Here is a 14,489-nt window from a genome sequence, read left to right on the forward strand (position 1 = left end):
TTTTTAAATCTAAAAGTCCAGTTTTTTAATTTGATGCCCGAATGTTACTTTATAGGTCAATGTGCAAATAATCATCCTGGACTAGACCTAATCGTGGATGGGGATGATCCCAAAAAATCATTTCAAAGAGTGGACTTAAATGCATTTTACTGGCACAAGATGAATGCTTGGCAGGCCAATTGCAGATTTCTGTTTTTTTTTTTTTTTTTTTTTTTTTTTTTAAAGTGTGTTGAGTGACATGAGATTTGATGTTTTTCTTATCTGTTTTTAGTTGCATGGGTATTAAAAGCACTGGGTAGAGTAAACAAACAGGAAGCAGGGATTAAGTAGTCTAAGTTGTCTAGTAGCTCAATTAGAAAAGCTGGAACACAATGCAGAGGTTCACTAAAAGAAAACAGGATCAACAAAACAGTGATCCAATTGAGAGTTAAAGGCACAGCAAGAGATATATAATACCACTACCACAGACAGGACATTAAGACTAGCCTGGGTTAAGGTCAAGAGAAAATAACGAATTGGTGCACTACATGTAAAAAATAGTTCAAATAAACTGCAGTAACACCAGATCTCCTTCTTAAATATTTCTCAACTGTATCTTCATTAGAGGGAAATTCTTCAAAAACCAGCAGTAAACAGGAAGTAGCAGCAAAATGACTGGACTCATTTGATGCAACATTTGCTTTATTGATTGTAAAGCCTGTTAAGTGGGTTCTACAAATAGGTTTTTCAAAAATATCGATAAAGTTAAACAATTCTCTGATTTCATGGTATGTAATTTTCCTTGTGACACCTGAACGCAACGTCCATCAGCCAGCAGGTGTGTGAGTGCAATATAAGCAGCTGTGAGGCTCCGCTTCAGCAAATTAGTAACACTTCATTTCTTTTGGAGAGAGTTTGCAAAAAAACTGAATATGAGTAGACTTTTTGTCGGACTGCTGAAATCTCAACGGATTCAACTTTGCAGAATGTGTGTTGTTCAGCAAAGCGCAGCTTACATCCGCGATAAACCCCCCAAAGATAAAATAGGCGGTGTGGTAAGTTCGAAGCACCAAAATAGATTTTCTTTTGATGTTTTGTCAGAAAATTAAGTTGTTTCTTGTTTGACTCATTTCGTTTGTGTTTCTTTCTCTAAAGGAGTCTGTGTTTGTCCTTGCTGTGATGTTTGTGGCCGTCCTCGGACCTTCCGGTTGGATTCTATCAGACTTGGACAACTACAAAGGCCGAGAGTAATCCGGACACGCTGGGGAGCCATTTTGGTGTGCTTGCCGTTGAATATGGGATTTGACTATTGTTGGCTACTGTAATAAAATGTAGTATCATGACGGGTGTGCGGGTTTTTTTTTTGTGTGGATAAAGTTGCAATTTAGCACGCCCACCGTTAGGTGTCGCAATGTGTGGGAGCTACCAGAATCCCAACCTCAATTTATTTTTGAGAGCGACTGAAATTCCATATATGTCGTACTGTGCGGAAGTGGCGTTTCGGTTTACAAACCAGCGGCAAACCTAGGTCAGTCAACGAAAAATATTCCAAAAAAACTGAATGCGCCATGAAGCCGCAGCTGTCCGGGGCGCAAAGGCGAGCGTTTGCGCCTTCATTATGCGGATCTGAGGCTGTGCGATCAATTCAAGAGGAGCTTGTTGCTGCGATACACGGAGCTCTGGAAGTGGCTGTGGAGATCGCAGTCCGGGAGGTGAGAACGCTCGTAGGTCAGGCGACAAGTGACATGTATGTGGAGCTGCGGAGGGAAAACGAGTCCCTGAAAGAGAAGCTGCAGCGGGCAGAAGAGATGCTGGCTGAATGTGAGCGGCTTGAGGATAATGACAGAGGCGTTATGCGAAGAGGCGAGGCGCCCCACCCTACTCCCTGCGGTCTAAACACGAATGCTGCAACAGAAAGCGCCGAGATCAGGAGTGAGCCTGCAGGTCACGGCTGCCCTGGCCCGGATGTTCGAGGTGAATACATGAACAGACGTGAAGAGCTGCTGGCCAATGTAGCCTCAGAACAAGAAAAGGATCATAATAAAGGTAGGACAACCTGCTTGTGTTTACATGGGTGTTATGATTCGTTTACACCACATTGCTGACGGTATTGGTTTACTCTCGCACACGAACTTTAATGCTAAAGGTTTATATCAGCTCAGCATTTGCCTATTTAGCTTAAACTCTAAGAAAACTTTCCTTAATGTTTGGGGTGAACCAATGACCATTCTTAGAAATGCTCATTTGTGAGGTCAGACGCTGATGTTGGACTACAAGGCTTGGTTTGCATGCTTCTTTCTAAACCATCCCAGTGATGTTTTGAGTTGAGGTCAGGACTCTGCAGCCCAGTCATGTTCCTCCACACCAAACTTACTCATTCGTTTCTTTATAGACTCTGCTTTGTGTACTGGTGCATAGTAATGTTTGAACAGGAAGGAGTCATTCCTAAAATGTTAAGCAAAAATGCAGATGGTAAATAAAAAAAAGTCTATGCACTTTTCTTTTGTATTGCATTCAATGTCATTACAACAAAAAAATTCTATTGAACATATTTCTGTTTTTACATTTTGCTTCATTTTTTTTCATAGATCCCACTGAGATGACATCTCAGATGATTGCATTGAAAAACGAAGGCGTGATAACATGTCAAAACCCACGAGCTCCAGAGTCGGCGCCACCTCTCAGCATTGCCATCAAATCTACAGTGGAGCAAGTTATCGTAAAGCAGGAAAGACTGGAAGAGCAAAGGAGTGGGGCATCCTGCTGCTTGGAATTAATTAAAGAGGAAAACTTAAGCATGGAGGGCATTGAGTGGTCACCAGAGGAGACAGATGTTCAGAGTCAAGATCCAGAGACTCGTCTTCTCGGTGCAAGGGTAGATCAAGGTAAGAGGCAAACCAGATGAGCTCAAAGTTGAAGAAATGTGCAGGAGCATTTCTATTTAAGGTTTTAAATGTTTGGTCCATCGGTCGACAAGAGACATTTTGTCCTCTATCCAGTAAAAAACAAACTTCATTCTTTCATGTTAAAGCAAGCAAAAAATAGAATATGTTTGTGACAAACAAAACCTTACATTTTTCATCACGACATTACGGTTTTATCCGATTTTTCATTCCTTCAGCTTGTCCTCCAGACATGAGCAGCAGCCTCCCTTCAGCCTCTGACCTCCAGTCCGTCTCCCAAGAGTTTCCAAACATCTTCCACCTGGCCGAACAAGCTTCCGTATCGCAAGTTCCTCCGCAGGTCCACAGATTCCACCTGGAGGCAGGCCGCAGCGTCTCCGCCGTTCCCACGTGCAAGTTCTGCGGTCAGACCTTCCCCCTGCCCAGCCTGCTACGGCGACACTACGGCCAGTGCCGCCAGAGGCTCCAGCAGCGCTGTCTGCCGCCCGTAGCGGGGGGCACGCGAACCAGGCTGCAGCTGTACCCCCCGGGCTGCAGCCCCTTCCGCTGCACCGTGTGCAGCCGAGAGTTCAACCGCTTGGAGAACCTGAAGACCCACCTGCGCATCCACACCGGAGAGAGGCCGTACACCTGCTCCGTGTGCCTCAAGTGCTTCCGCCACTCGGGAGCGCTCACCCGGCATTTCCGCATCCACACCGGGGAGAAGCCCTACGTCTGCGGGCAGTGCGGGAAGTCGTTCAGGAACTGTGGAGGGCTCAAATTCCACCAGCGCTCTCACAGCGATAACCAGCAGTAGATTTGGAGAATGTTNTATTGACACAAATCTTTAGGCACAGTTTATTAGGATGCTGCTTCTGACATGGTATGGCGTTAGAGGGACGCTTAAACGTTATTTGAGCAACAGGCAACAATTTGTGAGAAACGTTTGTGCAATACTCACAGTTTCCCACAGGGGTCAGTATTGACACGCAGTCATCTTCTAAACAACAAGCCATGAAATATACATTTACTGTAGAACAACTTTGAATGAAATTACTCATGAATAAATTAAAATGAAAAAAATTACAAATTAGGACAAATACATGGTATTTTATGCAACTGACACTGATACTGAAAGAACATGTGTCTTTGTAATTAATAAAAGTCTATTGATTTTAATTAAAGCTAGGCCTGTTGTTGATCAGAATCATTTTACAACAGAGTTGTGCAGTGATTCATCTGTATTTATGGTATTGTGTGGAGGTGAGGGATGGGGGTAACTAGTAAGCTATAAAGGTTCATTGAAAGCAATATGTAAGCTATAGAAAATAATCATAAGAATAATAAAATCAAGTAGGGTTTCATCAGCAAATTAATGTCCTTCAATGTCTCACTGAAAAATAAAACTGCTTCTTGCAGTTATGTCATTAATATTTAGGTCTCCATATAGAGCTCTGCTATAATTTTAGAGAAATCCAGATGCTTCAGATCCAATTTATTTGAAATAAGTCACAGAATGTTTTACAAAGGCCTTTTGGTAGAGGTAATTGATTAGATTAACTACACTCTCACATGTATGTTGTGTGCTGGGTGACTGTATCCAATCAGCATTTGCAATGAGGTTACTGACATAAGGATTTCAACGCTGATTGGTTGCAGATCAAAACACTCAACAGGTCCCGCCTTTTCCCGGAAGATGACAGTCATCTGATTTTGTTAGCCAGCGTCAGAGCTAACCAGCAAAACAACTGTCCTGCCTTTTGTTTTCTTCCTTTTCATCCTCTTTCTCCCTTTTGTCGTCTCCTAACAGAGGATAAAATAACTCCTCAGGTACCTTCGAACCATGGACGAGACAAGTCCGCTTGTCTCTCCGCTCCGGGACTCTGGGGATTTCAGCTACACGGAGCCTAACAGCCCCCGAGGCGCCTTCGGGAGCACACCGGGCTCCGTGGTGCGCATCCCGGCCGGGAGTCCCGGACGGAGCCTGGAGAGGCAGCCGCTCTTGGACAGGGAGCGAGGACACGCTTCTCGGGAGCCGCACAGGAACGAGTTCCCGGAAGATCCCGAGTTCAGGGAGATCATCCGCAAGGCCGAACGAGCCATAGAGGAAGGGATATACCCAGAGAGGATCTACCAGGGCTCCAGTGGAAGCTATTTTGTCAAAGACTCTCAGGGGGTAAGAGGAGCGGCTTCACATCTACATCCTCAGGTTACTTAAAGGTTCCCAGAGCTGTCTCCTCACAGGTGTGACAGGGTTGGGGTTCAGCTTGAAGAGCCCTGAAACATATTTACATGTGTATTGGGACAGAGTTGTGGTCGATTGTTGATGAAGGCCTTCTCTAACAATGCGGTGATGACTTGGCAGATGGACTACAACACATCGAAACACAACACACACTCACACTCTTACCCAGTTAACACAGCAAAAAACTAAGAGGCAATACATTTAGGCCTAATATAACATATAACAGCCCCTTGACGGCATCATTGGTAAAGAGAGTTGATTTTTCTTCTTCTCATATTTGCATTGTATAGACAAAGAGCAGATCCTTGGTAAAGTGTGCTCCAGTAGCCAAATCCACTTTCCAAACAAAGCTTTAAGATGGAGAGAATACTAACGAGAAGCTTAGTATTCAAAGACCACATTATGACAGACTGCTGATGAAACAAGACTCATTCAAAAATGCCTTCTTATCCCATTAAGCAAAATGTTGCAAAAGTAGTTATCTACTGTATACAATTCAAAAACACTTTATTTTACCCAAATGTTTTCGTAACTCATGTAATCCAAATATCTTCATAGTCATTGTAGATGGTGGACAGGAAGGACCTCCAGTAGCACTCAGTCTTACAGCTACTCCGAAGAGGCCTCTGACTGAAGACTGTTGCTTTATGATGGTCTCATGACTATCATGACATGCTAACAGCTCAATATCAGGGCAGCAGAGACGATATTCCACAGCAACATGTCCTGGATGACCCCATCAGCTATTTGCGAGCACTGCTCATCCTTCTCTTTTGCTGCTCCTTTTGTTGGTCTTCCAAAAAGTAAATCTCACCGATATATTTTTCCAAACAAGTCTTGCTTTTTCATGGTTGAAACATTATAACGGTATGTCCCAGACTCCTAAAAGGCTTTAAGACACAATGCTAATGCATGTTGGGACTAAGCCAGCATTGCAATTTATTACGGTGTCGGTCTTTTTGGATTAAACTAGTTTGAAACCAATCCTTTGCTGCGATAGTGGGTCTGCCTCTTACTTGCTTAACAGATCTGCAACTCATCGTCTGTAGCTTCAGATAGCGTTAGTGACTGAAGAGTGATCGGTTGCACAACTTGCTTCAAACCACTGACTGTCCGTTACTTTTTTTTAACTGAAAGTTTTTCTTAACGGACGCGTTAGGCTTTCATATAAGCTGGAAGAAAAAGTATTATTTTGTTGTCCAGCAAACGGATCATGCAGCAACACATCGGCATGACGTTGCGATGACTTTTTGTGGTTTTGAAACTGTAAACTTTTTACTTTTGGCATACCGTGATACTGATGAGAGCCAAGGTCCTTTTTAAAATGCTCTCATCGTTTGAGTTTGACTGTGCAGACAGATGCTAATCATTTCGGGTTCATCTGCTGGGGAAAAGTCGCATGACAGTGCTTGTTTAAAGCCTTCCATCATCACATCGATCAAACGCGCTGAAGTTTACTTTAGTTGTTCTTGCAATGCAACTTCTACTTTCTGTGGTGTTTTTTGTTGCTGTTGTTGTTGTTGTTGTTGTTGTTTTCCCTCCACAGAAAACTGACTCTTTGATATCCATTTGGACCAAAAATGTTGAACTCGCATGCCTTCTTTGCTCTAGCAGGAACTCAACAAATTGAGGCACGGTGACTCGGATAAAAACCAAGTCACCATGGAGAAATCAGGGAGCGTTCCTCTTCAAATAAGAACTTGAAACCTTCCTAGTGGCCACCAGATTAAATGAAGAACCTTGAGCCACTCACATGCCATGCCTTCCTAATATGTCCTCATCAATGTGTCCAATGTTGTGCAAAAAGAGGGAAAAAAAAAAATCAAGAAAAAGCGGAAGTCTCTTTTTGAAGTTTACATTTAGACCCTCAGTTTCAGTCTATTCGACATAAAAAGAGCCACAGCCTTTCGTTTACCTCTCTCATTTCGACTTGAGGTAATTTAAGACAGAAAAGGCCATTGTAGGCGAACCGCAGGAAGTTTTTACTCTACTCAGTGACCTCCTGCCATTGACCCCCACCACTGCGCTTTTTTAAGTTAGTCACCGCTGTGCTAAGCAGTCATGTGCTACTTCTCTCTGAGGATTTTTTTGTTGTAATTGGTGGGAGTGTGTGTAATACAAGAGACATGTGATTTCTATATTGAATTGTGGAATCACGGCACACCCCAAATCTGTCCTCCTCTTATCAAACTTCTTATCCTCTTATCTGTTTTTTTTTGTTTGTTTTTTTTAGTTTAAGGGCATTTGCAGCTCATTCGGTGCTGTTTGTAGTTTTAATTTGTGTACGTTCCAACAGCTTAACCCGCATTGAAGCTTTTTGTAATGTCTTCATAGTGTCCAGCTTTATCCCTTCATAGTGTCCAGCTTTATCCCTTCATAGTGTCCAACTTTATCCCTTTTCACACTACCTTGTTTAAATGTATTTTACAAAATTATTCAGACCCATTTAACTTTTTTTTTTTTCATTTTGTCACATTACATTAACAAATTTAACTGTACTTTTTTGGATTTTATGCAATAGACTGAAGTAGTACATATTTAGGAAGTAAAATCACATCCTTCTGTCTGAGTTCATGCTAAGTCAGAATGGATAGAGAACAATAATTATCAGGCTTTGCATGCCACACTTTCCAGAAATCTCTTTGTAACTATCATTCAAATGCCATGAGTAAACTTTACATTGTTGCACTGTGTTGGTCTGTCACATAAAATCCCAATAAGGCACATTGAAGTTTTCTGTAATGTGTAAGGACGCTGCGTACCTTGTTTGTTGTTTTTAGCGTGAATTTCTGACCAATGACGGACTCGTAAACTTTTCATCTGGTACAAAATACAAGCATTTTTTTCCCCCCCTCATTGTCTTTGCAGAAAATTATTGGTGTCTTCAAGCCAAAAAATGAAGAACCGTACGGCCAGCTGAATCCCAAGTGGACGAAGTGGCTCCAGAAACTGTGCTGTCCTTGCTGCTTCGGCCGCGACTGTTTGGTTCTAAACCAAGGCTACCTCTCAGAGGCCGGGGCCAGCCTGGTTGATCAGAAACTGGAGCTCAACATTGTCCCCAGGACCAAGGTATCTCCACTCACACCACTGCCTACATATTTCCCCAAAAGCCTGATTTATGCCAGCCGGCAGAACTTCAGCAGATCTAATTAACAGGATGCAGCAGGGCAGAAGGAGAGTCGAAAGAGCCGGAAAGCGAAGTGTTATATTTCTGTTTATGTCTGGCTGCCAGACAGAACTAGTTTTGGATGTAATTATTGCATATTTATATTTATGTTATTTAAAATTGTTCTTCACGCATCCATGGTTTAACAGTGCAGAGCTGCTGTTGCTGCTTTTGTTTCAAAATTGAATTACCCTCAGCAGAAGAGGAGTTCTGGTCCGGTCCATACAGTGCCTTTACTCTTCTTCCTCAACCATGCCTTTGTAATTTTTACAAGACACAATTGATTGATTGATTGATTTAATCTTCAGTAATTTGATCATTTTGTTCAAAGACTAGTTTGAAAAATCTTCCTCCACTGTTATAAATAACATTTTCAAACTAAAATAATCTGCCTAATAAAAATCCATGTGATCTTTCTTGTCTTTCATGAATAGCCTGTTGCTCCAATATTTTCCAAGTTACTTTTGTTTAATAATTAGAGCTGCACAATTTAAGGACAGTTTCTCTTATAGGGTTTTATTTGTGAGACACTTGGTGCTATGGGTATTTAACGTGACATTTTATATCCTACCAATAAAATGTAAGCTTTTAAATATCGTTTCCATATGAAATGAAGCTATAAGTAGGGTTTAAATGTATAGCTAATTTTCTAATGGCTCTATTATTCCTACTCTGCCTTAAGCTAGAAGTCTAATATCTCCCGAAAAGTTGTCAAGAAATGTCATAAAAGCCTGAAATGGTTTTTTCCAGTTACGATTTCGGAGCCGTCGTTGTCGTTCCAGGTGGTGTATTTGGCAAGTGAAACATTCAACTACAGTGCCATAGACAGGGTCAAGTCTCGAGGGAAAAGGCTGGCTCTGGAGAAGGTGCCCAAAGTTGGTCAGCGCTTCCACCGAATTGGACTGCCACCTAAGGTAAAAAATAACGATGCTTATAGAAAAACAATTTTTTTATGAGGTTTTCACATTTCCAAAGTCACTACCTGCCTATTTTTCGGTGACTTGTATAAATATTTTAGTTCTTTACATTTATTGCTCCAATGTAAAGATTTTCTATAAGCTGGATTTTTATAAGCTCAAATTCAAATGATGCTTTAAATGCACTGAGAATTAAAGCATAACAGGTCAGTGCTCATCAGTATTAAGAGTTTGTCACATGACTGGCAGAAATAGTCTTCAGTAAAACCTGTTCTCCATCTTTTCAAACGGAAATCTAAAATGAAAGAAAAAAAAAAAAAAAAGAAGAAGTGACTGTAAATGCAAAACAGAAACCGGGCCACAAGACAGAATTGGATTGTAATGTTTAGTCAGGTAATGAAATCTACTGTACATCTGGAGGCTGTGCATGCATAATTTGCTAATTTGCTTTTCCCCAGCGCTTTTATTTTCTTCATATTTTGAGTATGAAAAGAAACTGAAGCTAAATTAATACCTCTGGATTTTGATCAGAAAGTGATGTTGCCAAAATATGCCTGGGCTGTCTTCTGATGTGCACAGTTGAGAAAAAAAAATGTCCCACCCACACATGTTAAGATTTTTAGTTTAGTTTTGTTTTGTTTCCCTTTCTAAACTTGGTCAGGTCGGGTCCTTCCAAATGTTTGTCGACGGATACAAGGATGCAGATTTCTGGCTGCGGAGGTTTGAAGCGGAGCCTTTGCCGGAAAACACAAACCGTCAGCTACAGCTGCAGTTTGAACGCCTCGTGGTCCTCGACTACATCATCAGGAACACGGGTAATTGTGCTCAAAAACCTAGATATTCAAGTTCCAGTATTTATTGGGATGTAGTTATTGGATCAGGTTTTATTAGGATCTCTAACGTGTTGCTTCTTTTGAGATTTCACTTCTGAATACGGCTTTTTTAAAAATCTAGATAGAGGAAATGACAACTGGCTGCTGAAATACGACTGTCCCATGGACTCTGGTGGGAACAGGGTAAGCACACACACACACACACACACACACACATTCTTGTACCTCTATTGCTCTGAAGACTTTGCATTGACTTCCATTCATTTTAGTAACTGCATTTGTGCCCCATTCCCTCACCAATACCACTGTATTCTGACCCTAACCTTACCAGTACTTAACTCACACCACATCTCTAAACTGAACTATAAAAGCTCAGTACAATGGGAAAAAAGTGAGGACTAGAGAAATGTCCTCACTTCCCAAAAAGATTTCCCTTAGTTTGTTAAATGTGTTTTTCAGTTCTCTATATTTAGCATGCTAATTACACACACAAACACAAACTATTTGGGATCAGTAGTTTAATTTTGACTCGTCCTTTCAGTAAAAGTGACATGAGTACAAACCTGTTCACCACTGTTTTCTTAACGATAATGTACGGTCTGCTGCATTTTCATCGATAAATTCAAGAATACATGCACCTGTGGTAAATGTTGAAGTTTTACTCTTTGGAAGAAAGAAACTTAAATTTTTCATCTCCTGTTGTTGCCTTCCAGCTCCTTTAGGGAGTACGTATTAAGCAGTAGGAAAGAAGAATTTGTATAAAAACCTATGACATGTTTGTGCGTTTTTTTTTTTTGTTGACATTTTAAAAACACACGGACAAATATTGCTATCTACCCATCAATCTTCACGGAAGCATTTTAACAGGAATATCATTTTATGATGGGGCTTTAAATGTTGCGGGCTCCTCAGGGCCTAACCCAGCTCTACGTTGACTCATGGCTAACTGAGAGATTTGTCTTTTGTTTCCTACAGCGGCAGATCAAAGTGCATGTTTTGTGCTGAATGTTTGCATTTTCCCCCTCCAGGACACAGATTGGGTTGTAGTGAAGGAACCCATCATCAAGCTGGCAGCTATAGACAACGGCCTTGCCTTTCCTCTCAAACACCCCGACTCCTGGAGAGCTTGTAAGAAACTACATGCTTACCAGTAGACTGATGTCTCACACAAATGTATCCTCAAAAGTCTATTTGGTGTATTTGCCATTTCTCTGTTTTGGTGACATAGCAGCAGACTGTCGGTGTTGATGATCATATTGTTTTAAGACGCTGTTAAGAAACTGTTTCACTGTCTGACTTGCAGACCCGTTCTACTGGGCATGGCTGTCCCAAGCCAAGGTGGCTTTCTCCATGGAAATCAAAGAGTTGGTGCTTCCCAAGCTATCTGATCCGAACTTCATCAAAGACCTGGAAGAGGACCTCTATGAACTATTTAAGGCAAGGAAAGCCTCAGAGTTGACGTAAATTGAAGCTGCAAACCGAAGGCCAGTTTACGTGAAGGTAACAAACATGTTGACTTTTTGTCACAGAAAGATCCGGGCTTCGACAGGGGACAGTTTCACAAGCAGGTGTCTGTCATGAGGGGCCAGGTGAGTTCTCTCCTCTCTTTCCTAGGATTGCTCTAAAATCTGAAATCGAAACCCCCACTGGAAGAACTTTATCTACATTGCTTTTAGGGATGTTTAAGTTTAATCTGAAATGAATGTTTTTGCTTTCTCGTATTCCTACCATTCCATCTTCAGATCTTAAACCTGTGCCAAGCACTGAAAGACGGTAAATCCCCGCTCCAGTTGGTGCAGATGCCCCCGGTTATTGTTGAAACGGCGAGGGCGCCTCAGAGAGCAAACAGTGAATCCTACACACAGAGTTTCCAGAGCAGAAGACCGTTCTTCACCTGGTGGTAGTGCAGGAGAAAAGCAGCAGCAGCAGCAGATCGCCGTGGTGACGGAGTGTCCGTGCACGGATGGAGGAGAAAACAGATTTTTTTTTGTTTTGGGAAGAAAAAAAGGTCCTCCTACCTCTCCTCTCCTTGTGTTTTTTTTTTTGTTGTTGTTGCTACAGAAGGAAAGATATTGGATGTAGGAGTGAGGCCAAAAGAAGAGGGATTCCCCACAATATCTTCCCTGTTTGCATCCGTGCCTTGTGTGAATATGATCGAAGAAGGTTCTGTGCAATGACATTTCTCTGCACTCATGAGTGCATGTTATGGTTGCTCACACACCCACTTGCACACCACTCAGAACCCTCGCGTTCATTTGTGTGTGTGGTTTTTTTTTTTTTGGACAAGAGGCGTTTTGCATTCCATTTGTTTTTCTTTCGTTTTGTTTTCCTCGCACGCCTCAACACTCGTGCCGATTTCCTCTCCCACGCTGGCAACAGCAGTGCCAATACGTTTGCTTTTCGTCGACTATGAGGTTAACTCTCACACACACGTAAGAAGCGGTTTGTATTTCTATACACTGACCATGTGAACTGGATTCACGATACGCATCGTTTCTACGGTAATCAATATCTACGCCTAAGCCGTCTGAGGTGACGTTGCAAAACGGAGGTACGTACATTTAAAGAGATTAAGGTAGGAGCCATGTTATTTGTTTGCCTAATTAGTTTTTTTTTTCTCCTTGCAAATTAATTAAATAATTAAAAAAGAACAAAGTTCCGCTTCTGTAACCAGACAGGTGGGTGGTCTGTACCCGCCCCTGTTTTTCCCAGTCATGACGATCGATTCCCCACCTCCTCTGGACGTTTGTGGCTCTTGGGGTCGACCCAAGTAAACGAGAAGTAACATACTGCTGAACTGACATGAATTGTTTTGTCACACTGCACTGTATAATTTGTATGTAATATTTAATGATAGATTATAACTGAAATATATTCAATTAATACCGATCTGGTGTTCTTTTGCATTCTTTCTGTCTGAACCGGTAGAGCCAGTTCTTTGTCTGAAAATGATGTCCGCAATAAAAACATTTTATCAATGGCGGGCGAACATATTGTCGAGCATTAAAGCTCCGTATGGGTTCAACTTCAGTCTGAATTTCCAGGACTGAAGTTAACGTTTGCCATCGTAAAACAATCCAGTCGCAACATCAGCGATTTATGTAAATACTTCTTTTATGAACAGCTGTGCTCCACTTGCTGACCGAATAGTCATCAGATCCTGTGTTAATAGCCACTCAACCCAAAAATGAAGACCGTTCTTTGAGTAAATCGCTTCAATTTTTCCGTCTATCAATTTGTTTTAGTCTTGGCTGCTCTCCCAAGCTGGGAACGGACTAGGCCTCCTCGGCACCAACTCTTCTAAATTTAAGCTAAAGGAAAATGCCAAGAGAGTTGACTATTGTAGGTAAGACAGTCACTGCGTGAAGGCATTTAAGAGTTGTAAAAAAAAAACCCCTGCAAAATCCCTTTAACTGATGAAAGTACTTGGTTAAAACTGAAAGCAGTTCAGAAACCACTGCATTTGACCGTTTTGTTTTCTTCTTCTTTTTTTAATTCCTCTGATTTTATTCCATCTGATCAAGTAGCTGTTTTTAATGAAATACAAGTAAAGAACAATACACTATCAGGACCACTTACACCCCATAGACCTGCAACAGCATGCTTTTTAAGCTTAAAAATCATCACACAAATAATCATTTGTTTGCCCAATAAATTTCAGGATGCTTGTTTCACACTGAAACGCTGGGAAATGTTTCACTTTTACTTTCAATAGATTTAACCGATGTAAGTTTAGATTTTTTTATTTTTTATTTTTTTTAAGTGTGAGAAAGCACCGTCTTATCCATATTACGTATTCAGAAACTTTTGTGACTCCATCTTATTGGTGGCATTGTTGTTCCAGGACTGATTCTGTCTGTTAATCCAGAATTCAACAAAAAGCTGCAGGAAGCATTTCTATTGATGAAGCTTTGTTTTTTTTCTCTTTTTTCTTTTTTTTTTTTTTAAATAACTGCTTTTAAATGTTTAAAAAAAAAGCATTATTACTGTACAACACATTTATCTAAAAGAAATTCCACATGCCACTATATACAGCTGTGGAATACTGTTATCGTTCCACACAACCTCTTGTTTTAAACACGCACGGTTTGACACGATGGTCCACCTACAATCTGGTTTTAGCAGACACAACAACACAGAAGAGATTTTCCTGCAGTATCACACTCGGTGCTTTTCCAGGTAGAAATTTTGGCCAGAGCTGAAAACAACACATTTCCGTCGATGCAGAACCAGGGTCCTTCCGTCTTCTACTAGTAGGCATTGTTTTCAGTGGAGGATGCGGTGAAGGTAGCGTTCAGAGTCTCTGGCGCTCTCCATTCTAATGCCCAACCTCCATGACGATGGCTTGAAGGGATTTTGATTCCCTGTAATGTCTTCCTCAGCTGGAAACTTAAATGTCTCCAGTCTTTCTGACTGATCAGCGTCATCTTCGACAGAGTAGACAGCTAATGGCTCCTCGACCCTGAA

At 41.4% G+C, this 14,489-nt stretch overlaps 2 protein-coding genes across 3 annotated transcripts; both read left to right on the plus strand.

The window, feature by feature from the left end:
• The first annotated feature begins 1,226 nt into the window (after positions 1–1,226).
• On the plus strand, positions 1,227–3,686 carry LOC103150562 (zinc finger protein 62-like). Of its 2 annotated transcripts, none has more exons than XM_007570243.2 (3): positions 1,227–2,025; positions 2,568–2,864; positions 3,101–3,686. In XM_007570243.2, the coding sequence occupies exons 1-3, from the start codon at positions 1,548–1,550 to the stop codon at positions 3,676–3,678; spliced, it is 1,353 nt and encodes a 450-aa protein (XP_007570305.1). In that variant the 5' UTR covers positions 1,227–1,547; the 3' UTR covers positions 3,679–3,686. The 2 variants fall into 2 exon arrangements, with proteins under 2 accessions (XP_007570305.1, XP_007570306.1); XM_007570244.2 differs by having other exon boundaries at positions 1,227–1,953.
• An 824-nt stretch (positions 3,687–4,510) lies between these two features.
• Positions 4,511–12,911, plus strand: LOC103150561 (phosphatidylinositol 4-kinase type 2-alpha). The gene is made up of 9 exons (XM_007570242.2): positions 4,511–5,037; positions 7,975–8,175; positions 9,055–9,186; positions 9,851–10,004; positions 10,144–10,205; positions 11,051–11,150; positions 11,326–11,459; positions 11,552–11,611; positions 11,765–12,911. The coding sequence occupies exons 1-9, from the start codon at positions 4,705–4,707 to the stop codon at positions 11,924–11,926; spliced, it is 1,338 nt and encodes a 445-aa protein (XP_007570304.1). The 5' UTR covers positions 4,511–4,704; the 3' UTR covers positions 11,927–12,911.
• The last annotated feature ends 1,578 nt before the right edge of the window (positions 12,912–14,489 follow it).

Source organism: Poecilia formosa, unplaced genomic scaffold, assembly GCF_000485575.1.
Source record: "Poecilia formosa unplaced genomic scaffold, Poecilia_formosa-5.1.2 Scaffold256, whole genome shotgun sequence".
Classification (NCBI taxonomy): Eukaryota; Metazoa; Chordata; class Actinopteri; order Cyprinodontiformes; family Poeciliidae; genus Poecilia; species Poecilia formosa.

What these genes read in the sequence shown, in the direction of transcription:
- LOC103150562 (XM_007570243.2), top strand. Translation starts at nt 1,548, where the DNA reads ATGAAGCCGCAGCTGTCCGGGGCGCAAAGGCGAGCGTTTGCGCCTTCA. An exon ending in AGAAAAGGATCATAATAAAG is followed by an intron (nt 2,026 to 2,567) that starts GTAGGACAACCT and finishes TTTTTTTCATAG; the next exon opens with ATCCCACTGAGATGACATCT. An exon ending in CGGTGCAAGGGTAGATCAAG is followed by an intron (nt 2,865 to 3,100) that starts GTAAGAGGCAAA and finishes TCATTCCTTCAG; the next exon opens with CTTGTCCTCCAGACATGAGC.
- LOC103150561 (XM_007570242.2), top strand. Translation starts at nt 4,705, where the DNA reads ATGGACGAGACAAGTCCGCTTGTCTCTCCGCTCCGGGACTCTGGGGAT. An exon ending in GAATTGGACTGCCACCTAAG is followed by an intron (nt 9,187 to 9,850) that starts GTAAAAAATAAC and finishes AAACTTGGTCAG; the next exon opens with GTCGGGTCCTTCCAAATGTT. An exon ending in ACCTCTATGAACTATTTAAG is followed by an intron (nt 11,460 to 11,551) that starts GCAAGGAAAGCC and finishes TTTTTGTCACAG; the next exon opens with AAAGATCCGGGCTTCGACAG.